The following is a 25,658-nucleotide window of genomic DNA, read 5'->3' on the forward strand; positions in this document are numbered from 1 at the left end:
TACACCACAGGAAAGGGCATGAAAAATGCTGAAAAGGACACCTCAACCAGCTCGCTAGCTTAATTAGGAGAGCTGCAATTCAAATTTCAAAATACATTGAACATGCTATTTTGGGCATTTTTTTCAAACTTTACATAGACCTATCTTCAATACCGGTCGATATATAAAACTGAAATTTGGTATTATTTTTAGTCTATTTAGAGGGCATCTATGTACCAAATTTCATTAAAATCTGAGATGTTGAGGTTAAATCACTGTGTTGAATTGATATGAAATGACCCAGGATACTATATCCCAGATATTCAATATATGCACGACCAACTACATCAAACAGAAAGCTACATCATCGTTCAGAACAGCTGCCTGTATGGATGCTTGGTTTTATTACAAGTGCTAATAAGGCGATTACTTTATATTTACTCAACACTTTGTATGTCATAATCTGGAAATCCAACGGGTAGTTCTTACTACATGTTCTCAAACATCGAGCAGTATGTGTATCTGTCTAGAAGAAAAAGCAAGTAAGATGAAAGACAGTAACAAGAAAAGACTATAAATAATATGATCTAGATGTTTAACACTGGAATACAACTCTTGGATATAAACTATCGCTGAGTTCTCGTTGGGAGACATGTGATAAAGAGATCTTCGAACAACGCAAAAAGGTGAATGACTGAGAGGTGGGTATTACCTATTCTAACTGGACTGCTTCGGCTCAGGTTAAAATCTGATAGAGATGGAGATTTGCTTTAACGATTTGTGTCAGTTTTAGAAAACACAAAATGGGTGTATAGAACACGTTAGGGTATTGAATACAAAATTTAACGTAAGTATGTATCCAAATATACATACGATACTGTGTATATTTAATATATTCTTACGTTTCCTTACCTGTTCTGCACTGGTATCAGTAAAACTTTCGTCTACAGTGTAGGGATGACTAACTCCTTCTTCTTTCAAACCTCGGTCTTGAACAAAATGTGACGTAAGTCGAATAAGGGAATTACCTCCTCCACATTCTCCTTCTACCAAGTCACGAAGAGCCATGTTGCTTTCCGAAAATGTAAGAGTAGTAACAGCAGAAGCACAAAACGCAGAAAAATCTGAAATTTTGAAAAGAAAAATATTTTAACAAAATTATGTTATTTAACGAAAAAAAATTATGTTAAAAGTTCCTTTGATTACTGACTTGATTATATTAAAGATTGACTGACTGATTGGTAAGAGTTTAATGGGGAAATTAATTAGTTAACGAAGTTTTTACCACTTGCTAAATGGCAGAAAATAGGCGGAAATAAGTGGATTCTATCTGTATTGAATGTAGATGTGGAAATGTTCCATCACCCTTCATTTTCTAGAAAAAGATAAAAATTCATTTCATACTGGGGTGATTTCTTTCTATATATGAAAAGCAGGTATTTTCACGTACTTCCTCTTCCTTCTCTTTGCTATCAGAATAATTGTATTTTATTGAATTGTACTTTGTTTTATTGGTTTTAACTGGTTCAAAAATGGTCAATTAATTTCTAATTAAGATTACTCGTTCACATAAAATTGAGGGAAATTCTTGAAATTATCCAACAGAAATTCATTTTTTCATTATTTTGTCCAGTGTCATTACAAAAGACAAGTAACCACGAATTCTAGATCGTCTTCTGAAAATACTTTGTTCTATAAACAATACCTCGGGAAAGCTTCGTAAACATCGAATGAATAAAACAAAAGTACGTATACATTCAAAACCTTTCTTTTTGAAATATTATATCCCAGGTAAAATCATTTCTTTTTGTTCCATATGATAATATGACAGTAAGATTACAGATAGTATTAATAAAATCAAACTAACCAAAGTACGAAATATATATTAATAATGCTTGTGTAACAGTTTCGGCAATGTAACATCGCTTTCATCAGACAAGATAACGTGTTCGATAAAGGCGAGGTTACATTGTCGAAACTGTTACACACGTACTATTACGATATATTTCGTACCTTGGTCAGTTTTTATTTATTAATACTGTGGAATATTTCCAAAACTATAACGAACATGATACAAGTTTTTAGACACAACTCGCAGAGGAACCCACTGAATCTATTGTTGCCTCCTTTTCTTTATATATACACAGTGTCAGCAAATGCAAAGCTTCCAACTGAAGAAGTTATTTCCACGAAAGCAATATAGTAAGTCTTTTTTTTTTTCTACTTTATGTAACATGGGATTATACACGCAAATAAGAAAAAAACATGTCAGTTGATGTATAGTTATCTAAACCATATACGGGTTGTCATTTATTTGGCGAGCACGAGTTTCCGCTAACTTTTCATGTTTAAAGATCACGATTTACAATTTTCCAGCTCTATATATAATGTTATATCTATCTATCTATCTATATCTATATATATATATGGAGAGAGAGAGAGAGAGAGAGAGAGAGATAATGCCGGTTCGTGCTTATGAAGAATATTATTTAAGTACAAGGGCAATTTTATGGAAGACTATTGGAAATAAGTCGACAGGTTATAATTCTACAGACAACGTTAGTTTCCAATAATAATAATAATTGCCCGCAGGAGCTGTTGGTCTCCCACCGAGCATCTCCCCAGGTAGCGGATGGGGCAAGGCTCTTACCACATGTGGTGGTATCGGACATTAGCGGGATGGACCAAAACCAGCAATGCTGCCTCGTTGTAAGTAGAGAGACCTACAAAGGCTATAGGAAGAATACCCAGACAGAAAATTCTTGGTTTTCCGTAGGATTGACAATCCAACTAAGGAAAGGAAAAAAAACCTTTGTTAAATACCTCAAGATAAACCTCGCAAGATGGATCTAGTAATAGATGGACAAGGCAAGAAATAAAGGAATGAAAGGAAACCTAACAGTTGCCATAAGGAATATTAGAACTAGGCTTCTTCCAGGAAAAGCGAACGAAATAATCAACGAGAAGATAAAAAGTAAGATTCTAGCGCTACAAGAGATAAGATTGCAAGAAAAAGGTCAGATAAAAAAGTCAATACATGATGTACTATAGTAGACCAGAAAAGGGAATAGGAAAGTTTGGCACTGGCTTTTTACTAGGAGAGAAACAAAACAAAAGAGCAAATAATGACAGAATTAGTAGAATAAGAACGATTTTTCGAAACATGACACCAAAATAACAATATACGCTCCAACAGAAGAAAAGGATATAGAAGAAAAGGAGCAATTTTACGATGTCATAGAAAGAGAAGTTGAAAAAGTACTGAAATTTGATATGTGATCGTCTTGGGAGACTTCAACGCAAAAATAGGCAAACAGGAATTTCAGAAAGGACCAGCGGGTAAATTCACACTGCATGAAGAAAGTAAAGAAAATGGAAAACTACTACGCCAGTTTCCAACCATACAAAATTTGAAAGTAATGAGTACTTGTTTTGACATAAAAATATACATTTAGAACGCGAAAAGCACCAGATTCAAATGTAGTTAGTGAAATAATCACGTAACTTATTGGTAAATGAAAGGTATTCAACTTCAGTCACAGGCACAAGAAGCTATCGAGGATCAAAACGAATGAAATTTGGAAGATAATAATCAACAGGTTGTAATTCTACAGACAACGTTAGTTTTCAATAATAATAATAATAATAATAATAATAATAATAATAATAATAATAATAATAATAGCCAGCAGGAGTTGTTGGTCTCCCACTGAGCGCCTCCCCAGGTAGCAGATAGGGCAAGGCTCACCATGTGTAGTGTATCAGACATTAGCGGGGTGGACCAAAACCATCAGTGCTGCATTGCTGTAAATAGAAATCTACAAAGGCTATGGGGAGAATACCCAGAGAGAACATTCTTGGTTCTCCAGGTTAAAGGTTTTCCGTAGGATACTGTTATTTATAATAATAATAATAATAATAATAATAATAATAATAATAATAACAATAATCATAGTGGCAAAAGACACACCGTCTATGAAACCATGGAACAGATGCAATTTCCCCAAAAAATGATAAGACTAGTTAAAATGACAATGCAATGAACAAAACCAAAGATAAAGATACACACTAAGCTAAGTCAATCGCTTACCTTTAACCCATTTATTCCCATGGGGTCGTTTTCGACCCCTTTTGTTTCCTTCAGCTTTTACCTTCCGTATGTTTTGCAATGTAAATTTACATGTTTGTTTTCGTACAAGAATTACAGTGGACACATCAATCTTCCATACTCTACTAGTACGGCAACTAAATTTTTCGTGTTTAAGTGATGACACAGTTTCAGGTGTTTGAAAATATTGTAGCTGCTCTATAGCTGTTAGAAAAGAATTAAATACTCTTTCGTTTCCTGTTTAATTAATTAATTTTTTGGATATAAATACTTATTAATGACTCCATCTTTTATGTATGCTCAAAGTATTCTTTTATATTTCGCACAGTAGCTATATTTGCAAGTTTTATATAACGGGGTCGAAAACGACTCCGTGGGAATACCGTGACTATTAAAGGAATATGTCAAGTAATGTTCTGCCCAATTTAGAAGCTACATTTTCTCATATACTCAGAAACTATCAGAAGCAACTGAAGTACTAACGTATTATGACGACTACTTTATTTCACAGCAATCTATATACTTTCAAAAAACACCTACATAACAGAGAAAGGAAAACAGCTTTTCTCTTTCATGTGAAAAATTTCGTATTTTTCTTACTATTCTTATATGTTGGGAATGAGGCTATGGAGTATGGATAACAAAGGTTATAGAAGTTAGCACATGCCTAGATATGGAATGTTAGTTGCTAGGGATTACACTGTGTAAACAAATCATCATATCAAGATGGATTTCAATAAGAGTACAATGTATATGGGTATTTAGGAATCTTTGATGTTATTTCGATAAGTATAATCTATGAGCAGGAAATAGATACGTGGAAAGTTAATGGAATCTGGATTTATATTGGATACTCTCATGGGGACATGGAATTTAGTGGAATAAATATATAAATAGTAATCTGTGAATTTATGTTTGTTGGTGTAAAAGCATTTTGGCATAACAAGTTAGATAAGATGTTTTATTGGATTTGAAACATTGGAAGATAGTTAGCACAGATCCAGTTTTGACACTCCAGTATATTTAACAAACCAATAAATCATATCTTACATTATACTGAGTGGTTACGTACCTTTGCCTTCCACAAGTATGTACTAGGAAAATGCACATGACGCTCACAATATTCTAGTTTGTAACTCAATGAGACGTAACAGGTTCGACGAAATTGTGGCAGAATTTCAAGTGGTAAATAACAACTAGACATGAAAGACAGACTTTCAAAAATACGTTCTTTAGTTTTACAGTTGGACTATCACGCTATTGACAATTTCCCCTTAGAATATATTGTTTCCGTTAACGAATCAATTATTCCATCTTGGTCGTAAGTTTTGATATGTATCAACGAAAGGACAGAAATACTCATACTGACGTCAAAAACTTCGATATTGGTGGTTCTATTGTACTAAAATTTGCTGATATGTTAGCACAAAATTTTTCTCGTTTATCATTTTTGCTCTTTTTGACAAGTTTTTAACATAGTTCAAGTTAGTTGAAGGTCTTCAGCGATAGAGTTATGTGGCAACTGGTACAGTTAGACCGACAAGGCTTGAAAATTGCCCATTGGTAGATATAGAAAATGCAAAAGAAACAAAGAACCACATACTATTTCAAGATTGGAAAGAATTGGGGCATCACAGCTGTTCGAGTAAATGATAACAGCATGGTTACATTACTGTCTTCCTGTGATGGTGTTGCGCCATTGAAAGTTAAGTCTCTGCTTGAAAATACAGAGATCAGTATACATCTATGAGGAATAGAAATAGCTTGAATGACGTGGATATAAAAAGGAAAGGTGAATAAAGAAATGGAATAAGATATACAACCAATTTGAAATAAAATAAAATTACGCATTATAGGTAAATATTAGGGTGGCAACGAAAATTCACTTTTGCATTTCTAATGGTCTCAGGGTACAATTTTATTCCTTTTTATTTCAAATGGTACGACAAAAAAAAAAAAAAAAATTGAAACAGTTAAACAATATTTAGTGGTCGCTTAACGCATCCATAAATTAACTTAAAACCAATAAAATGTGAAAATTCACACATAAATACTATGAAACTCAAAAATATGTTTGGAAGCAATCTTTAGTAATATTTATGTTTCACGGATGTATATTTTTTCAGTACTTAAATAAAAATATAATATTTTTTCAGTATGCTAAAGTATATTCTACACTATAAATAAAAAATGCCTTGAGTATGAATTTACTTGGGGTGAGGAATTTTTTTTTTTTTTCTGTGCTGCTCTACAACTTGGAGAAATTGGGCCTGATCTTCCTGATTGGTCAGTTTTCCATTGAAGTTTTGAGTCAATGCAATACCTTGTTCTGCCAGATCATTAAGATCATTTACAACTTGCAAAGCTTTCACACTCTCGAGCCTGAAGGAAAGTATCGTTCGTTTCCCATGTTTCAGGGTTTTCTAACAAAAAGTTCATAGAGAACTCCAAAGCTTCAAACAGCTTTCTAGTGTTCCTGCAAACGAAGGGCTTTATCCTTCGTTGTATCCTCATTTCTTAAGCGCATGAGTTCTTCTTCACTTCCATCCCTAAATAACGCTGCAACCATGTCTTTCTTTATTGCTGCGGAGACTTCAGAATCAAAGAAACTGAGACCAATAAGTGGTTCTCTCAAACACCACAGATGTGAGAAACTGTGCATTGCTGCTTCTGCAATTTTTGCATTAATATCCTTGTAGGACTTAAGAGATTTATTTATTTATTTATTTATTTATTGAACAATTTCCCAGATACAGCATAACTTTGCCATTTTACACAGGGACATGCTAACAAAAGAAAGAAAAAAAAACAAGACAACAATAACAACAACATAGAAAAAAAGAGTGTAAAAGTAAAACTATTCCGTCAAAGCTCGTTTAATTGCTCTTTCAAACACTGGGTAGCTCGAAAAAATGTCCACATCAGTTGTTACTTGATTATAACTGTTTGGTATTCTATAAAAAAGAGACCTCTGTATAACAGCCAACCTAGGACGGGCAAGATGGAATAGGTGGGTATTCCGAGTGATGCGGGAAGGGACACGTAAGGATAATTCCTGAAGTAATATTTCCGATCTTAAGGTTCCATTAACTATTTTATGTAGATATTTCAGATCAGAGATAATTCTGCGTACTTCAGGAGTCTGAATATTAAGATGTCGCAAGAGCTCCTTCTTAGATAATATTCGAAGTGCAGGAACACGAAATCGGACTATAGCAATGAAGAAATTGAGAACAGAATCAAGTCTGGAGAGATGTGTAGGTGCTACCATGGCCCATATGGGAGAGCAGTATTCGATCTTGGGCGCTATTAAAGTCTTATAAAAAGTTGCTAATGAAGAAACAGTGCGTAGTTCGGTGAATCGATAAAGAAGTCCCAACATGCGCATTGAATTCTTTAGTATTGAGGAGAATTTACGTTATTCCTTGGAGTTGAAAGCTTAAGAGGAGAGGAATACCATGATTTCAAATACACTGCGACGCGAAGTCCGTCCAGCTCACGGGATGTAAGGTAAAATTGTGACCGGAAAAGATATATCTTTAGGCAATAAACCAATTTCACCATCCATCGTGCACAATGGTATACTCCAGGAACGTAGAATGTGATACCTTCTGGAAGAATTTCGCCAAGAAATATGAGAGCAAGTTATTAAAGTTCTCTGTAATCAACTCTGGGTTGATAGTGCATCAGTTAGTGTTTCAAGAAAGATATCAGCTCATACTTTACTGGGGTCAAAACCTCTGCGACAATTTCGTCCTAGATTCCAGTGTTGAACTTCAGCTTGTCAATTGAGTTCCATGCCTCAGAGAAACTTTGAAAAAGTTTTATGTGTGGATCCATTGAAGCACCGAAAACCATGTCGAACACTCTCGCTACCATTAGTTCCATTATGTGATGCCTACAAGGAACTCTGATCAGATCCTTCTGCATTTTCTGTTCGAGCAGGGTACAAGCTCCACTTTGTGACACTGTGTTAGATGCTGTTCTGTCAAAGCACATGAAATGCACACGTGTGGTTAAATTCCAATCCTCCAGCAATTTAAAAACAGCTTCCGACTGGTGCACCACTTTTATTTGGAATAGCAGGAACTCCTAATAATTTCGTGTCACCATTTCTAGAAACGAGAACCGTTATGCGATTAACTCATTCCTTAGAAGTGAGAGCAGGTAACAACTTCTAATCACAATGCACTGTAAGTGGACCACCAGATAGAAAAGACGAACTTTCAGTACCGATTTCCTTGCGGTTTCTTCTGTGTGCTCTTCTAATAGATTCCTTATTAACACAGATTTCTCGTGAGCTGTGGCCCAAAGCTTGCGCTGCAGCAGCTAGTATATGAGTGGCATTTCTGTTGCTGATTTTTGCACGATCCAGTGCTGAAAACAGCTCTGGTGTAATGATGTTGGCTGGACAACACAACTTTGATTTGTTTGTAACGGACAACCTTCGGGAAGTAGGACCTGCATAATCTGAGTCGTCGCTATTTTCAGCAGCCTTGTATAAACTTCTCACTATCATCATACACATTGTTGATTGAGGCATTTGCTGAAAGCCTATCCGTTTTATTTCTCTTCCTTGTCTCCTCTCTCTTATCTCCTTTCTTTTCTTCTTTATTCTTGCCTTGTCAATTTTATATCCCCTCCTGCCTCCTGTCTGCTTTTTTCCCTCTGCGCCAGTAAAAATTCGAGATCTTCTGGTATTTTAATGAGTTGAAGAGTCACATTGAAAAGATCATCAAGAGTGTCCACAAACACATTTTCCTTGCTTTCTTGCGATTCGGTTCTACGTGTATAATTTTTCTTTAGTTTCTACTACTCGTTATGTAACCCTTTCACTTTTTTTGTAACGCGATAATCCTTTTTTGTGGGTATTCGAGCGTTTTCCCAAAACGGGAGAATCCATGATTCCTAAAGTGTATTTCACATTGTATCTTGTTTTCAGGTATCAAATAATTGTAACAAATGCTAGATTTGAGAAACAAATCTCAGGTAAAATGAGAAAGTCAAATGAGGTCACAAGCGCCCAATGTTTAATATATTCGTCACTCACCCTATATATGAGACCTCTAAACATATCATCACTAAACTTTACAATACGTTGTGAATACATTAGAAAGTCATATACTGTAAGTGTGAAAACTGTACCTCAAACAGAAAAAGTTGGACTGATCCAGGTTAAGACACGCTGAGTTTCGCATGTAATGCTTAAGTAATTTAGAGGTAGTTATAAGTTTCAGCGCGTTGAGCGACCTTTAAATATTAAAATGCTTTTATGAAATTTTGCACGCATGCTTAAGTAAACAAAAGGGATAAATTTAGGGGGTGAGACACTATTAAAATAAATTTCGAAATTTTCCCATATAACTGGTTGCCACCCTAGTAGATACATAGTAAATACATATTTCAAATATATACACAGAACATATACATATCTTCCCACGGGGTCGAAAACGACCCTGAGTATTAGCCACGGTATTCCCAGGGAGTCGAGTTCGACCCACCCCCCTACAGACGCACTCATTAGTACTATCAAACTATTTTCACCATTTTAGCAATTATTGACACTAGGGTAAAAGCAAACAATTCAGGACATTGAAGGGCAAAAACCATAATGCTTCCACTATAACATGCTATACATCAATAGAAAGAGAATGAAGTGTAGTTACATGGTTTGCAGAATTTGTTATGAAATTATTGTATATTGTAAAGTAATCAGCTTGTTTGTAACAGAAAGTGTATTAATGTGCAGTTGTGAAATGAAAGGGAAGTGCATAGTTTAGTTATTGTTCCACTGAGCATCTGTGCAATACTTTCACCATTCTTCATAGAAATGTCGTCTGTGGAACGTTACCTTCCAGACCAAAACAGAAATTATCAGCTCTATGTGGGTAGGCATCGCTAGTAGCAGTGAAATCGAGAAGACACGTGGTGTTATGTTACGTACGTCACGGAAAAGGGGGTTAAGTTTATCCTGTACAATGAAAAGCGCGTGGTCAACTTTCATTCGTTAAATTATTCAAATAGATCATACCTTCTAACAGTAGGAATTTACCGCAAACGTTTGTGACATCTGGTTAGCCAATAAAGTGCGTGACCAACGAACTGAATGCGTGACGTACGTAACATAACGGTATTTGTTACGTACGTCACGGCAAATATTGTCTAGTCATGCCTGATACTAGCCTTCTTTAGCAGTGGAAACAATATATATTAATTGTTCCTGAATCGAGTAGTATTGTTAGTACAAATGGCAGCACTGCATCGACTACTGCGTGTTCATTAGAGACAGGATTGTCTTAGCGTTGATTTCAGTTATGGTGTGTGTTGAAAGTGCACCATTGTCATTTCTTTCCTGTAACTTTCATATATAAATATGGCACCAGTTAGCCCCAGAAGTCCACAACGGAAAACGCTAGAGAAGTTAAGTGAAGAAGAAAAAGCAGCAAATCGTGAGAAAGAAAAACATAGAATGCAGCAGTACCGAAAGACAATGTCAGCATCGAAGGCAAAAAGTGCGTCGACAGACAAAAATACGCATGCAGAAGTCCGCAGCGAAAGGAATCGAGAAGAATCTGTCCTATCTGGATCGAGTATGGGCTATCAGAATGCTGCATCGTTAGCAAAAGCAGTGCAAAGAGTGAGAAAAACCTCCCCAGTAACCCTAGGAGAAAACTCAGAGTGGTTAAAAAATAGTGGAGCAGTTTGGCGTGGCACAAAAGAAAACACAACAATGTAAAAGCATCGTACTAAGAAGGAACGCAAAAGCAACCGTAATTAATTTCTACAAGAGTGGCAATATATTCCGAATGCTCCCTGGGAAAAGGATACCGTTTTCATGTACAGCAATGATGTGAAAAAGGAAAGATGCAAAAGAGACTCATGATGTTTTACAGCAGCGAGACACATCAGCTCTTCATTACCGAATTTGCAAAAATGTACCTATGAGTTAAACTAGTTTCCTAAACCTTCGCCCCAAAGAATGCATTACTGTATCTAATAAGGTCACTTTCCTGCTTGTCCATTCTGTGAGAACATTCAAAAAATAATTGGCGCCAAAGTGAAATGGAACCAGCTACCAATGACAAAGAACGTGCTTGTTGAGGGAAGTGTATGCAATACAGAGAGTGAGATATGTATGAAGAATAAGTGCATCACATGCACGAACGTAAAACATACATCCAAGGTCTGTTGTGTGAACCGGAAGATCGCGAGGAATTAGTTGAAGTTTATCAGTGGAAGAGAGGCATCCTAGAAATTGTTCATTTTGACTTTCAATATGTGACAGAAATGGAGAAACAGTTACTAGTGTATTGGTGTCACATATACAACATAAGAAGACAAAACCAGGAGCTGAGCACCTTCAAAGATGAAATGGAAATAGGGCTCCATATAGATGAAGTGGTTTAGAAGACAGACTTCGCAGAAAATTACGCAATTAAGCATCAAAACGTAGTTATGGACGCCCACTGGTTAAACGCAGCTGATCCTACTGTCACTATTTATATCACAGTAGCATACTTCAACAATGGAGAGCGAAGTTACGGAGTAATATCTGACACGAAAAACCATGGTACTTTCCAAGTAGCCGTCTTCAATGATTTAAGATTTTGCTGGAAGTGCCCATTAAAAAATACACCTGGGGACAGACAGAGCGAGCCAACATTTTAAGAACCGGAAATCCGTTGTCTATCTAAAGCTACTAAGTGAAATTGTACCAACAGAGTGGAACTTTCACGAAAGCTATCATGGAAGATGGGCACATGATGGAGTTGGAGCAAAGATGGAAAGAGAAGTTTGGTTCCGTTTTCTTCAAGGTAAAATAATAATGAAAAACGCTAGTGATTTCCATTCCGTCCCTCTCAAAAATACCCAACAAATTAAATACCTTTTTATATTGAATCAAGACATAGCCAACTACGACTTTCCCTTCGTTATACACTTCATGGACGTGAACTTATAGCAACTAAAAACAATCAAGTCCGCAAGATACGTTGTTCCTGCTAAAAAGTTTGTTGCTGTGATATATGAAACACAAGTGCCGATCTTGAAAAACTCGTACCAATTACACATTGCAATTTACAGCACCGGTGGAAGTGATACATATTCAGATCGAGATGAACCTGAGAAAAATATTTCGCAGTGTCAGAGACAAATAGCTTCCCTCCCAAACTGTTGACATCAAAATCGGAAGTTATGGTGCAGTGGTGTATGTAGTCGGACCGAGACATAAAACATGTGGCACACGTAACTGTTGTCGAAAGTGATGGAATGCACCGAGTGAAATACATGCGTGAAAGTGATCAGGGAAAAGACACATTCTTTTGTCATCCACGTGTCATCCAGATGACTTTGATTCTGTTGAACGAAATCGCATCCAGGAAGTTCTTCCAAAACCCCGTGAGAAACGAGATCGCTACACTTTTGCCCACGAGTACCTGAAGGACTTGATCATTACTAATTAAAATGCACACTGTACATTTGTATGCACATTTTTATATTTTTCATACTATGTTGAATTTTGCATGTCTGCTACTTCCAAACGACTGTGCGTTATCATCAATAAATATCAATAACTTAGATTTGTTCTGTGGCTTTTCAATCGATCTCTCTTCGAGACTTTCAATTTTGAGTCTCCACTCCACAATTGTTTCTTCTAGTCAAAGTGCACGCTGTTACGTACGTAACGAAATATGTGCGTACGTCACGCTAGTTATGATTCTTTTGCTAAGATGCCGATGCATCGAAAACTCCAGTTACAATACAGAAATAGCATAGCAGTAGTCACCTATACACGCAATTTTCTTCGAGCATACACATGCAACAGCAGAGCAGAATTTATCGTTTTCTTCTCGATGTCTGACTTCAATGTTCATTTCATTGTGCGTACGTCACGACGTTTTGCACATTTATGCAACTTGCTTTTGGTAATTGATTGATGTGTATTTTATACCACCTTAAAGCTGCATTTCCTATCTGTCCAATAAAAAAAGAAGTAAAGCAATATCTTCATTATGAAAGCCGCTACACTCAAAGAAAGTCAGAAAAGGAAGTCAACATGTTACGTACGTCACGTTGCTTTCACCCACTAACTAATATTTATAAAAATCATCGAAATCCGCGACGAAAAATAATTCGGGAATAATTGGTTAATACAGGAATTAAAAAAGGGAGACTCTCTCTCAACGAGTCTATTTATTATAGCATCACAAAGTCATAATGGAAACTGACACAGGATAACCTATAATTTAGGAAACATTACAGATCTGCGGCATATGGAGATGACGTACTCATAATATCAAGAATATTGGAAAATCTAAAAGAAGCATGTGTAAAATCAATTACGACATCCGTATTTTGTTATTTAGGTAACCGTGAGGTATAAGTTTTATTTATTTATTTATTTATTTTTTCAGTTCCTCAGTAAGCAATGAAGAAATCGTTACGAAACTTTACATGGAGTCAGGTCGATAATAAAGAATTGGACCTACAGACTTATAATTTTACTACAAGCCTTCAATTCCTTCTCATTTTATATATGAAGATTTGCAACATCGCATTGGCGAAACATTGCTCTCTCTTCCTGGTTCGTAACAGGTTTTTGTAACTTCGGTAAGCACTGAAAACTGTTTACAGCTGAGGGATGGTCCTTTTCAACAACCATTATTATGATTTTATGATTTTTGAGAGGCGGCTTAGAGGATTTGGAGTTCGGAGCATACGTTAGTTTTCTTTGCTGAGAAAAAAGCCCGAACAACTTCATTTTTCTTTCTTTATATATATATATATATATATATATATATATATATATATATATATATATATACAGTATGGGGTTAAATTCGTTGTACAAAAGCAGAGGAGTGATTCCTGAGAGTAAAACAAAGAAGTTCCTATAAACATAGAGCGAAAACCCCATCGTTTACGTGTTATAGGCTGCCGAAAACATGAAAAAATGAATTCCAAAGGACCATAGCTCCAAATCAAAAACTGTGTGTTAAAGCTTTGATAAAGTTCAGAAAGTTGATTTGTATCAATATGATAATTTTTACGTGCGTTGCAATTCGGTTGGCAATGTTGCCAACTTTTATTTGTTTCCAAATGACACTACGTGGATTTTATTTGATATTTGGTATTCATTAATGATTGCAAACATCACACGAAGCACAATTTTCCCTCACATCACCACAGTTTTCGAAAACTTACATGTATTTCATTAAAAGGTTTTATCTCGTGCGTTATTGTTAGTTTGTGTGAGTCGATGTCGTGAACATCGTCCTAGTGTTCTCTAGAACCATGAAAATTGTTTACACTGGTAGCATGACATTGTAGTGCACTTAAGTGTTTGTGTGAATAACAATGGAGAAGTCCTATTACAGTAAGGACCGTATTAAATGTGTTGATTATGCTAAAAGCCGTAAGATGATTGTGCACAGAAAGAATTCTAGACATTGCGGCAAAATATATGGATTGCGTACAGCGTGTCAGCCCAAACGTATTATTAAGGGAGAATGATTATTTGTGTCCTGTACAGAAGGCGATTCGAAAGGCAGTATGAAAAATTTTGAGGAACAAAGAAAGGAACAAATTCTTTATCTTGGTGGTGCATAATTTCATATTTACTTCTTTCGTGATCACCAATATATCCTACACATTCACGTTGTTCACGGTAAATATTCAAAGCACCCTTTACACGAATAATCATCCTCTCCTAACACTACGTTTTGGCAGACGCGCTGTACGCAATACATATATTTTACCGCAAGATAAAATGTTTGTCAAGAATTCTTTCTGCACACAATTATCTTATGCCTTTTAGAACATTTAATACGGTCCTTACTGTAATACACTGAGAAAAAAATGTAGGTGGCGCACTTAAAAAGATAGGTTACATGCGTAATTCCTGTAATTTTTGGACAACGTACAGCAGACGTATAACTGAAAATGCATGTTTTATAATACTTTCTGTATAAGTGTTTCATCTATACGTACTTTCTGTATGAAACAATGTAGGCGGGCAGGATCTCACATACAAATGGACGTATATAACATATAGCTGACAAAGGTAACATAAGTATATGCATGTGATATACGGAAAACTGTTAGATGTCAGACATCTTGCAACGGCATGATGTAACACCTAAGGGCAGTGCCTATGTAGCATACGGATAACGTATGCTCCGTACTGATTTCTATAGTAAGCAAGAGGATACCGTGTATTTGTACAATATACCGCTGTACGGAGAACGGATTTTTCTCTGTGTAGGACTTCCCCATTGTTTTTCACACAAACACTGTAACTAGTGCACTACAATGTCATGTTACCAGTGAAAAAAATTTCATAATTTCAGAGAACAGTAGGGCGATGTTCACGACACCGAATCTCGTAATAAACTGTTTCGTGGTTGCAGAAGAACTTCTTGATTAAGTTCGAACTTGATGCGTGGAGTTACGAGAGGTTTTGCAATAATAAAAAATATTTCTTCTTCTTCTTTTTATTATTATTATTATTTTTATGGCAACTTACAAAGACATAGTGTTTATTCGACATTTTGGTTTTACTAATAATGGCAAACATCAAGTGAAATTCACACGTAATGTTGCAAATTATCAATAACGCACGAGATAACCCTTTTAATGAAATACATGTAAGTTTTCGAAAACTGTGGTGATGTGGGGAAAATTATGCTTCATGTGATGTTTGCAATCATTAATGAATACCAAATATCAAATAAAAATCACGTAGTGTCATTTGGAAACAAATAAAAGTTGGCAACATTGCCAACCGAATTGCAACGCACGTAAAAATTATCATATTGATAAAAATCAACTTTCTGAACTTCATCATAACTTTAACACACAGTTTCTGATTTAACACGAAATTTATATTTTATTTTCCATTGTCGCGAGCCGATTTTGTTACCGGGTTGGAAACCCTGTAACTCGAAAACGAAACGGAATTCGACTCATGTTTATAGGAACTCTTCTACTGGATTTGATGTCAGGATTCACCTCTCAAAATTTTCATACTCCCTTTCAAATCGCCTTGTGTATAGGACCTAAGTACCCATAGGAAATATTTACATTGCAAGTACAAAAATCGATATTTCAATAATTAATTGCGAATGTTAGGGGCTGCAGCCACATGAACGGTTAACGGATATTAAATACTTAGGTACTTCTCCAATACATGTAAAAAATTCAGATTTTTAAAAGGTGGGATTTTTGAGAAAATGGCGTCCAAACATGGAGTCTTAATGAAATTTTCAGCTTTTCATCATGCTATAACGTGGAATGTAATAATCAGAAAGGTAAGTTCTTTACATTTTCAAGAGACCTTACGGAGTAGATTTCGATGCTAGAAGCAGATGGTTGATATTGCTCGTGAGGTCAGAAAAAAATGTTTGGAGTTAGCAAAAATTTCACCAAAGTTGGCAACATTGCGAGTGAATTGCGCTATTTCTATTAGACCAATAGAGGAATTTTGGCCCTCCACCGAAACATACAACTTTACACTCTTCCTGCTATTGCGATTACGTTACTAAGTACACTCGTTTCTCTACAACAAAACTTTTAATTTGACATGTTTTTCAGTTTTTCGAGCAATCCGAGAGGAGGGCAGCCATTTTGGAAGGCTGTATATCGAAGGAAAAATTTTTTTCAGCAAAAAGAAAAAATATGGGTCTAATAATATTGCATGCAGATCCCTTATTTTAAAAAAAATGAAATCTGAGACTATGATGGGGACCAATTGTGGTTTGCCAGGACGATTTGAAATGGAATTGGTCTATACAACAAATTTCAGGACATTTCCAGTTCATAAATAATTTGCAGGATAGTTCCAGGATTTTCACCATTTTCTGCATTCCATGACTTTCAGGGCGTTTTAACGACTACTTTTCTTTCCAGGTTTTCCAGGACAGTAGGAACTCTGCATATTATGTACAGCAATATTGGAAGGCGTTGGGATATGCTGGTGAACACCAACACACCTTAATGCCTAGCCAATACTGCTGCACGCACTGCTGAAAGAAAATGTTAACACAGTTTGCGTTATAAGTAACTGGAGTATGGCAAGGTTCCTAAGCTAAGCTCCATTGGGGAAAAATAAGCACATAAAAAATAAAGAAAAAAGAGTGGACATGGGAACAGGAAAAAGCAAATTTAAAAAAAATAATAGTGGGGATTAGTGATTAGTCCCTCAGAAATAAATGTTAAGACACATTTAGCATATTGCTAATATGTAGAAATTTGCATCATCACTGAAACTGCCCTTAGTTTGTATTTTTAATAATTCAATCACTGAAAAATATAGAAAATATAGGACAAGATTAACATATAGGACACATAGGACACAAACACATACACAAATTTCCAAAATATATGAAAAAGTAGAAAAATAGAACAGCTGGAAGCCGTGCTTTCGAGATGATGGAAACAGAAAAAGAGTTTGAAACCAGTCAATACGTATTTTAAATATGTGTTTTAAATAGAATGATGTGTGCAGTCTAAATACTATAGTCTAGGGGTGGGGGCAAACTGCAGAACTGGAAATGCGTATGAGACGAGAGAGCTCGAGAAAATGTTTTGTTTCAACATGAAACAAAAATAATACTAGGTAAAATACATAGTAAATGTTTGGTGGAAATTCTGCAACATTCTGATCAACATTCTTACAACTTATTGGGAAAGAACTGACAATCTGACACGACAAAGTCGATCAATGGAAAGTTGACGAGACAATATTTTTTTTGCCTGTTTAGATATTTCGGCTTTGAGGTAATTTTTTTATCGTTTGAAGTTTTATTTCTGAATTACTTTTCCTTTTAGAATACATTTGTGTTGAATTGTAAGTCCTCTTGAATTTTTCTTTACTCACTCAGGAAGTTACTCCCTCTATTTTGTTTTCTTGAGTTGACTCTTAAATAAGATTCTTAAGTTGTCAGCAGAGTTGGTTAATTTCTTACCACTTTTGAATTACTTTCTTTCTCTTGTGTAACACATATTTTTACATATTTTGTGATATGGCTTTACAATGTATAGCATAACATAACAGAAAACTAGTTTTTAGTGGTATATTGTGAATACTATAATCTCAGTATACTTTGTCACTCTACTTTTCCTTTTTTTCTTCTTCTTCCTTTTTTTCTTCTTCTTCCTTTTTTTTTTGTTTTGTTTAAAATTAGATTACAAATCATACAAATTCTTTACAAATGATTCATGATATTAAAATCATGTAAACATAATTTTCTTTCTGGTGTATTCATTGTATAGAAAACGAACGTGTTTTATTTGATTTACTAGCGTCTGTGATAGTTAATGTTTTAACGAATTCAATGTAATACTCTGCGGCTTCATTTGCGGAGGGCAGAGGCAAATACCGCCTGAGTTTGAATAATACATACAATTTAATAAATTGTACATTAATAAAAAAAAATTAAAACATTTATGTTGGTGGGAAACTACCCCCAAAGCGAAATCGGAAATTACGCACATGTCGGAACTAATGTGTAACTATGGCCATTGGTTAACGAAGTTAAAAAGTAGAGGACATAGAACAATGTAATTTAAGCAAGCTATTGCTTCATTAGAGATTTGGCTTTACTTCTTTGGGAAGGGAGAACAAACGTTTTACTAACTACAAGAGTTTATTTCTTCTTCTTCTTCTTCCTTTGGTCGTGTGTGAGTTTAACGTGATTAGTGTAGAAAAGAAATAAGGCTTTCTTATCTCATCTCGATTCTCGAAATAGTTTTGTTCGTCTCGCTTCAATCTTTTCCTCGTCTCGTTTTGTAAATTTAAGTAATTTTTTATTTATTTATTTATTCACTTTCCATTGGCCTCAACGAGCTAATGCTCACATTAATGGACAGTACAATCCACTACGTACATATTTCAATAATAATAAAACATGACAATATATGTTTGTCATAGACTAAAAAGAGACAAATAAAAGAAAGAAAAAATAAAGAAACAATAATGGAAATAAAGTACAATTATATATATAAGAGAAGGAAATACATAGTAACTACTAAATACACGAAACAATAATAGAAATTTAAAATATTGCATAAGATGTTAACTAGAATAACAATATATGAAATACATGAGCAGAAACTATTACAGTTATAGATTATATATGTAATTTACATTAACAACAAATTTAGGAAAATATATAGCGTGACAGTTATTTACAATGAGCTATAAACTGCTCCCAGTAATGCTGTATCACCTGTTTCTTAAATATATACTTACTACAACAATTTTTAAGTTTATCAGAAAGATCGTTATACGTTTTGAGTAGACTGTATTTGACACTCTTTATGCCATAGTTAGTTGAGTTCACTCTTCTTATATGTAATGCATTTCTACGTCTAGTATTGTATTCATGAATATCGTTATTTTTTTTAAACTTGAGACTAATATGTGTCTGGGAATTTATAATTTTGTAGATTAAAATACTTTGAACTTTTGTAATTAAATTTAGTGGTAATATTCCTGAGGTCATGTCCAAACTTTTGCTGGAATATCTGAGAGGTAATCCATACATTGACTTTATTGGTTTCTTTTGGAGAATTGCTAATCTCTTTATATCTGATTGCCTATCATTCTGCCAGTTTACCGGTAAGTAAGATAGGTGGGATTGTATGAGTGAATAGTATACTGCTATCTGATTGCCTACCATTCTGCCAGTTTACCGGTAAGTAAGATAGGTGGGATTGTATGAGTGAATAGTATACTGCTCTAACACGAATTTGGTACAATATTACGTAAACGACTGAGAACTCCCACAACTGGTGATATCTTGTGTGTTAACATTAATATATGTTTACCCCATATCATATTTTCATCCAGTACCAGACCTAGTATTTTACAGTACTTGCTCTGAGTATAGTCAATTCATCTACCTGTAGTTTGCCAGGGATCTGTGTTTTAAATGAAGGCTTATGAAACACTAGAAACACTGTTTTGCAGGGATTCAGCACCAATTTGTTTTCACAAAGCCAGCGATTTAAAATGTTTAAATCGTATTTTATATTACACAATAGTTCTTGGACAGAGTTTTCAACATAAAGTATTGTTTTGTCATCTGCAAATAAGGCAACTTTACCTTTGAGGTTTAACTCTTTTATGTTATTTATATAAATCAAAAATAATAGTGGACCTAAAACTGACCCTTGTGGCACACCATGAAGAACTGGTAATGCAATGCTCTCTTGACCATTAACATACACATATTGTGTTCCATTGTTCAGGTAACTTTTAAACCATTTCAGAGTCACTCCTCTTATTCCAGTTTTCTCCAATTTTTTAAGTAAGATTGCATGATCAACTGAGTCGAAGGCCTTTTTTAAGTCAATAAATAACCCTGCTTCTAGTTTATTGTTGTCTAAAGCCTCTTCTACTTCAATTACTAAATCAACAGTTGCATTTAATGTACTGCACTTTTTCCTGAATCCATATTGGTGTTTGTAAAAGAAGTTAAATGATTCCAGATACTCAATTACCTTATTGTATACACACTTTTCTATTATTTTTGACATACAGTTTAGAATGGAAATAGGTCTGTAGTTACCTGGTTGTAATATATCACCCCCTTTAAAAACTGGTACAACTTTTGCTACTTTACACAAAGTCGGAAATGAACCAAGCTCAAAAGAAAGATTAATGAAATCAGCTAAACAGTACTTTAATGTACTTTTACATTTTTAAAAAAATTCGTTGGTAGGATTATCTTTTACCGTATTCCTTTTCATCTTTAGTGAGTTAATAACAGCTAAAACTTTAACAGCAGTCACAGGCTCGAGGTAGAACTAATTAACTCTGCTTTGATTACCGTACTCTTGGTCATGTACTTTAGAGATTTGAGATACCAAGTCTAGTCCTGCATTTGTGAAATATTTATTAAGTGCGTTTGGTACTTGGTCAACTATTTCTACTTCACCAACAAGTAATTTAGTAACTTCTGATTTTTTATGCTGGGTTGTGTTTGTTAAAATCTCATTAACTACTAAACAAAATTTTCGAGGGTCATTTATATTATTCATAATTCGTTCGTGATAGAACGCATTTTTTAGATTTCGTTTTTCTTTCGTAACTAAATTTCTCACGTTCTTGAACTCTTCACGTATGAAATTGTTTCCAGTTTTTTTTTTTTGTGTGTGTGTGTGTGTGTGTGTGTGTGTGTGTGTGTGTGTGTGTGTGTGTGTGTGTGTGTGTGTGTGTGTGTGTGTGTGTGTGTGTGCGTTGGTGAACCCGCCAATCTTTGTAGGTCGATCGGCTACAGAGCAGCACTCTGAGCAATTTTTGCAAAGCGAGCATTTTTTAGTGGTTGCTCGAAAAGTTTTTTACTTTTAACGCGTGCAGGACCATTATAGGGGCCCCCCCGCGAGTTCTTTTGCCTCCGCTCGTTTATACGGATACAGCCGGTTTGTGTGTCTAAAGTGTGTGCTCAGACTGAAAAATTTCGTTTCTCGATCGGTGTGTATTCCGACGCAGTGCCATCTACGTGTGTATTCCAAGCAGGAACTAGAGCAATTCAAACTCCCAACGGCTGCGTTCACCATTGTTGCCAATCAAGTATTTGTTGAAACGTTAAAGAAAAATAGCAACTATAGCAAGGAATTTTTCACAGTAAGAACTCGGATATGAATATTACGTAAAAATAACCCTATGCCTAAAATGAGAGGGAGAGGGGAGCTGAGGAGAGGGAGAGGGGAGGGAGACGTGTGTATATAAAAATATATCTATATATATAAAATTGAAAATCACTATGTTTATGACTTTAAATCTGCTGAACCGCTTGATCGATCTCGATCAAATTTGTAACATGGATGAGGTTCAAGGCCGGGCTGGTTTTAGGCTATTCACTTGGATGGTAAAAGTGAGGGGGGAGGGGGAATGGGTATAAAAATAAATAAAACTTAATAACTCCCGAACCACTCAACCGATCTTGATCAAATTTTCAACATAGATTAGGTTTAGGCCTGGGATTTTTTCTATAATTTTAAATTGACTGAGCAACGTATGGGAGGAGAAGGAGGGGGAGGTATATAAAAATCAATTTATATAAGACTGAAAGTGACTAATTTTGTAACTTAATAAATCTTGAACTATCCGACCGATCTCATTCAGAGTTTCAACATACATGAGATTCGGATCTGGAAATATTTTTGTAATTTCACTTTAACGGTAGATTCTAGGGAAGGGGGTGGGGAGGGGGACATGAATAAAAATTAATAAAACTAATAACTTTTGAACCACACAACCAATCTTGATCAAATTTTCAACATGTATGAGGGTTTGGCCTTGGGTGCTTTTTATCGTTTCACTATGACGAGCCAGTATAGAGGAGGGGGAGGGGGAGATATATGTAAAAAAAAAAAAAAAATGACTGTCTTTCTGACTTCATCACTCTTGAATCACCCGACCAAACTCAATCAAATTTTCAACATGCATAAGGTTCGGATGTGGAAACATTTTTGTAATTTCACTTTAACGGTAGATCCTAGGGAAGGGGGTTGGGAGGGGGACATGAATAAAAACTAATAACTTTTGAACCACCCAACCAATCTCGATCAAATTTTCAACATGTATGAGGGTCGGGCCTTGGGTGCTTTTTATCGTTTCACTATGACGAGCAAGTATAGAGGAGGGGAAGGGGGAGATATATGTAAAAAAAAAATGACTGTCTTTGTGACTTCATCACTCTTGAACCACCCGACCAATCTCAATCAAATTTTCAACATGCATAAGGTTCGGATGTGGAAACATTTTTGTAATTTCACTTTAACGGTAGATCCTAGGGAAGAGGGAAAGGAGTGGAACGTATGAATAAAAACTAATAAAACTAATAACTTTTGAACCACCCAACCAATCTCGATCAAATTTTAAACATGTATCAGGGTCAGACCTTGGGTGTTTTTTATCGTTTCACTATGACGAGCCACCATAGGGGAGAGGGAGGGGGAGATATATGTAAAAAATAAAAATGACTGCCTTTGTGACTTTATCACTCTTGAACCATCCGACCGATCTCAATCAAATTTTCAACATACATGAGTTTTCGGGCAGGGATTAAGGATACTCACTTTGACAATGACAGTAGGGGAGGGGGAAGGAGGAGAAATTTAAAAATGATCAAAATGACCAATATTAGTGTTGAATCCATAGTTTTCGGGATCGATGAGAGAAACAGTGACACTTCTGATGCTGTAACAATCCAAGTTCAGCCCTGATAGTTGAGGAGGGGGAAGTTGCAACGTAGGGGAGGGGAATAAACATTAAAAATGATCGGAAATGGCTAATATTAGTGTCGAATCCGTAGTTTTAGGATTTGCTGAGATTAACATGACAATTTTGACGCCGTGTGCCGCAGCACGGTTGAGGGGAGGAGGAGTTGTATATAATAATGATTGAAAATGACCAATATTAGTGTCTAATCCATAGTTTTCGGGATCATTATGATGAACAGAGACATTTCCGATCCGGTTTAAATCCAAAATCAGCTCCACAAATTGAAGAAGGGGGAGAAAGAGATATATTAAAAATGGTCGAATATGTCCACTATCAGTAGAATTTATAGTTTTCTGGGTCGCTTAGATGAGCAGTGATACTTTCGATCCCGTTTAAATTCAGATTCAAACCTTCAACTTGGTTGAGGGGGAGTAAAACGTATCATTTTTGTATCATTTCTTTATACTTATCCTCTACATCTTTTTTCTTGACTAATCCCTTTATATCTTCGCCTTCTCTTTTATTTTTACACATTCTTATTATTTTACTATCTACATTTCTGTATTGTTTTCTTCTGTTTCTTTCTTTCGTAACTTTATTTTCTGTTCTCACCAGTTTACCATATTTGTTTTGGACTTATATTATTTGTATTCTTTCCTTCTATTATTGTTGACCTTGTACGTATTCCCTGACTCATACTAAGGTATTCCATTTCTACTACCTGTTTGTCGGTGTGTCTACAGACCTGATTCCTCTGTTATCGATTTTCTGGTTCAAGATTCTCGTGTTTAACCTCTGAATTTCGTTTTACCAATTAAATTCGATTAATTACTAGTGAACATATTTTCTTCTCTGTATTGGCTACCTGAATGGAGCTTAACATAAAATCTCCACTGAACTAAAATTTCGTTCATCTTCTACATTCGTATTTGCTTCTGTCATCTAATTCTTCTGTAATTCAGTAAGGATGAAGATCTTGTCTTCCTTCTGAATATCTTCATCAGGCAACTCATTGATTCTTCTTATGTACCTATTTGTATACCTTTTGGACAATATTGTGCAAAATGATTATTTTCGTTGCAATTTCTACATTGTGCGCTCCTAGCTGAACATTGATATTCAAAATGTTTCCCACATACTAGTCAACCATATTGATAACATCCATATTTTCCTGTGATTGTTTCAGAACGAAACCTATTGATTTTATGTAGTTTGTCTTGGTAGATTTTTGTACCTTTCGTTGATCTGTTGCGGCATTCAGTTGTAGCGAAAAAAAAATGCTTTTGTACACTGATTTAACAATGCACATCGCATAGATATAGCAAATCATGTAGCATTGCTGGAAAGGGAAGTAACCTTGTTTTGTGAATTTTATCCAAGAGTAGAAAAAATGAATCTAGCTGCTCTCACTCTATTATTGATCTTCATTTGGGCCTAATTATCTGTTCTATACTAGCAGCCTGTGTTAAATGGATACAAAATCTTTGAAAACATGGTCGTCCCTGCATCAGGAATCATAAAATTCGTAGTGGCGTAAAAGACGGAAGAGTGATGTAAGGGAGCACTGCCTCCTCCAATTTCAGGAGGGGAGTTGACTGGTGTCCAACTTTTTGTTTTGCACAAATTAGTACCTAACTCAAGAGTGCTAAGCATTTTCTGAAAGTAAACCTGGCAAGATAAACATGTATTAGTTTACATTTTTACGGGAAAGGAGGTAGCCCCAGACATTTTAACACATTGAAGTGCCTCTTGGTAAAAAGATATAAAATTGCCACGAAATAACCCTGAAATATGGAATGTGAACTTTATTAACAAACTGAAGATATCGACATAAATGCCAAAATAATGAAATAAACAAATGACAACACAGATCGCTAAATTTAACATATTTGGAATATTGGCGAGCACTAACGAACACGTAAGATAATTGAAAAACATCATATTCTACACATAGAAGGAACAATAAGAAAACCTACCCACGATGCTAACAATGGTAACGTGTGTAATGATATCTGTTGATTTAATTGAGGTGCCGTTTCATGTACCCAGCCATCGCAGAATTCACACTACACCCAGCCTTCATTGAACGTTTCACCACAAATTATGAATTCAGTGATGCTTTCCTGTTAATATTTTCTCGTAGTCCGTGTGGTGGTTCATTAGCTTCTTGTTACGTTACTTTGCTACTTCGTTTGCTGAAGTCACTTTTTCTTTCAATTTGCCTCATATGGTATCGAAATCTACCCAGTTCTGGTGCGTGACGCTAAATGCCTCTTGCGATTTACCGGCAATGATTATAACTGTTCACTAATGGAGAGCACTTTACTAGTTGATGAACGA

The 25,658-nt window shown here is 35.4% G+C and overlaps 1 protein-coding gene across 1 annotated transcript in view; it reads right to left on the reverse strand.

Annotated features, from left to right (window-relative positions):
* LOC145671219 (peroxisomal targeting signal 1 receptor-like) overlaps window positions 1-25,658 on the reverse strand; it is a 375,788-nt gene that overhangs the window by 311,312 nt on the left and 38,818 nt on the right. Inside the window, exon 2 of the mRNA XM_081740101.1 lies at window positions 892-1,103. Within this exon, the coding sequence (XP_081596227.1) occupies window positions 892-1,047 (156 nt within the window). The 5' untranslated portion in view covers window positions 1,048-1,103. The remainder of the gene's footprint in view (window positions 1-891; window positions 1,104-25,658) is intronic.

The sequence above is a fragment of the Thermobia domestica genome, chromosome 15, assembly GCF_964235325.1.
Source record: "Thermobia domestica chromosome 15, izTheDome1.hap1.1, whole genome shotgun sequence".
Classification (NCBI taxonomy): domain Eukaryota; kingdom Metazoa; phylum Arthropoda; class Insecta; order Zygentoma; family Lepismatidae; genus Thermobia; species Thermobia domestica.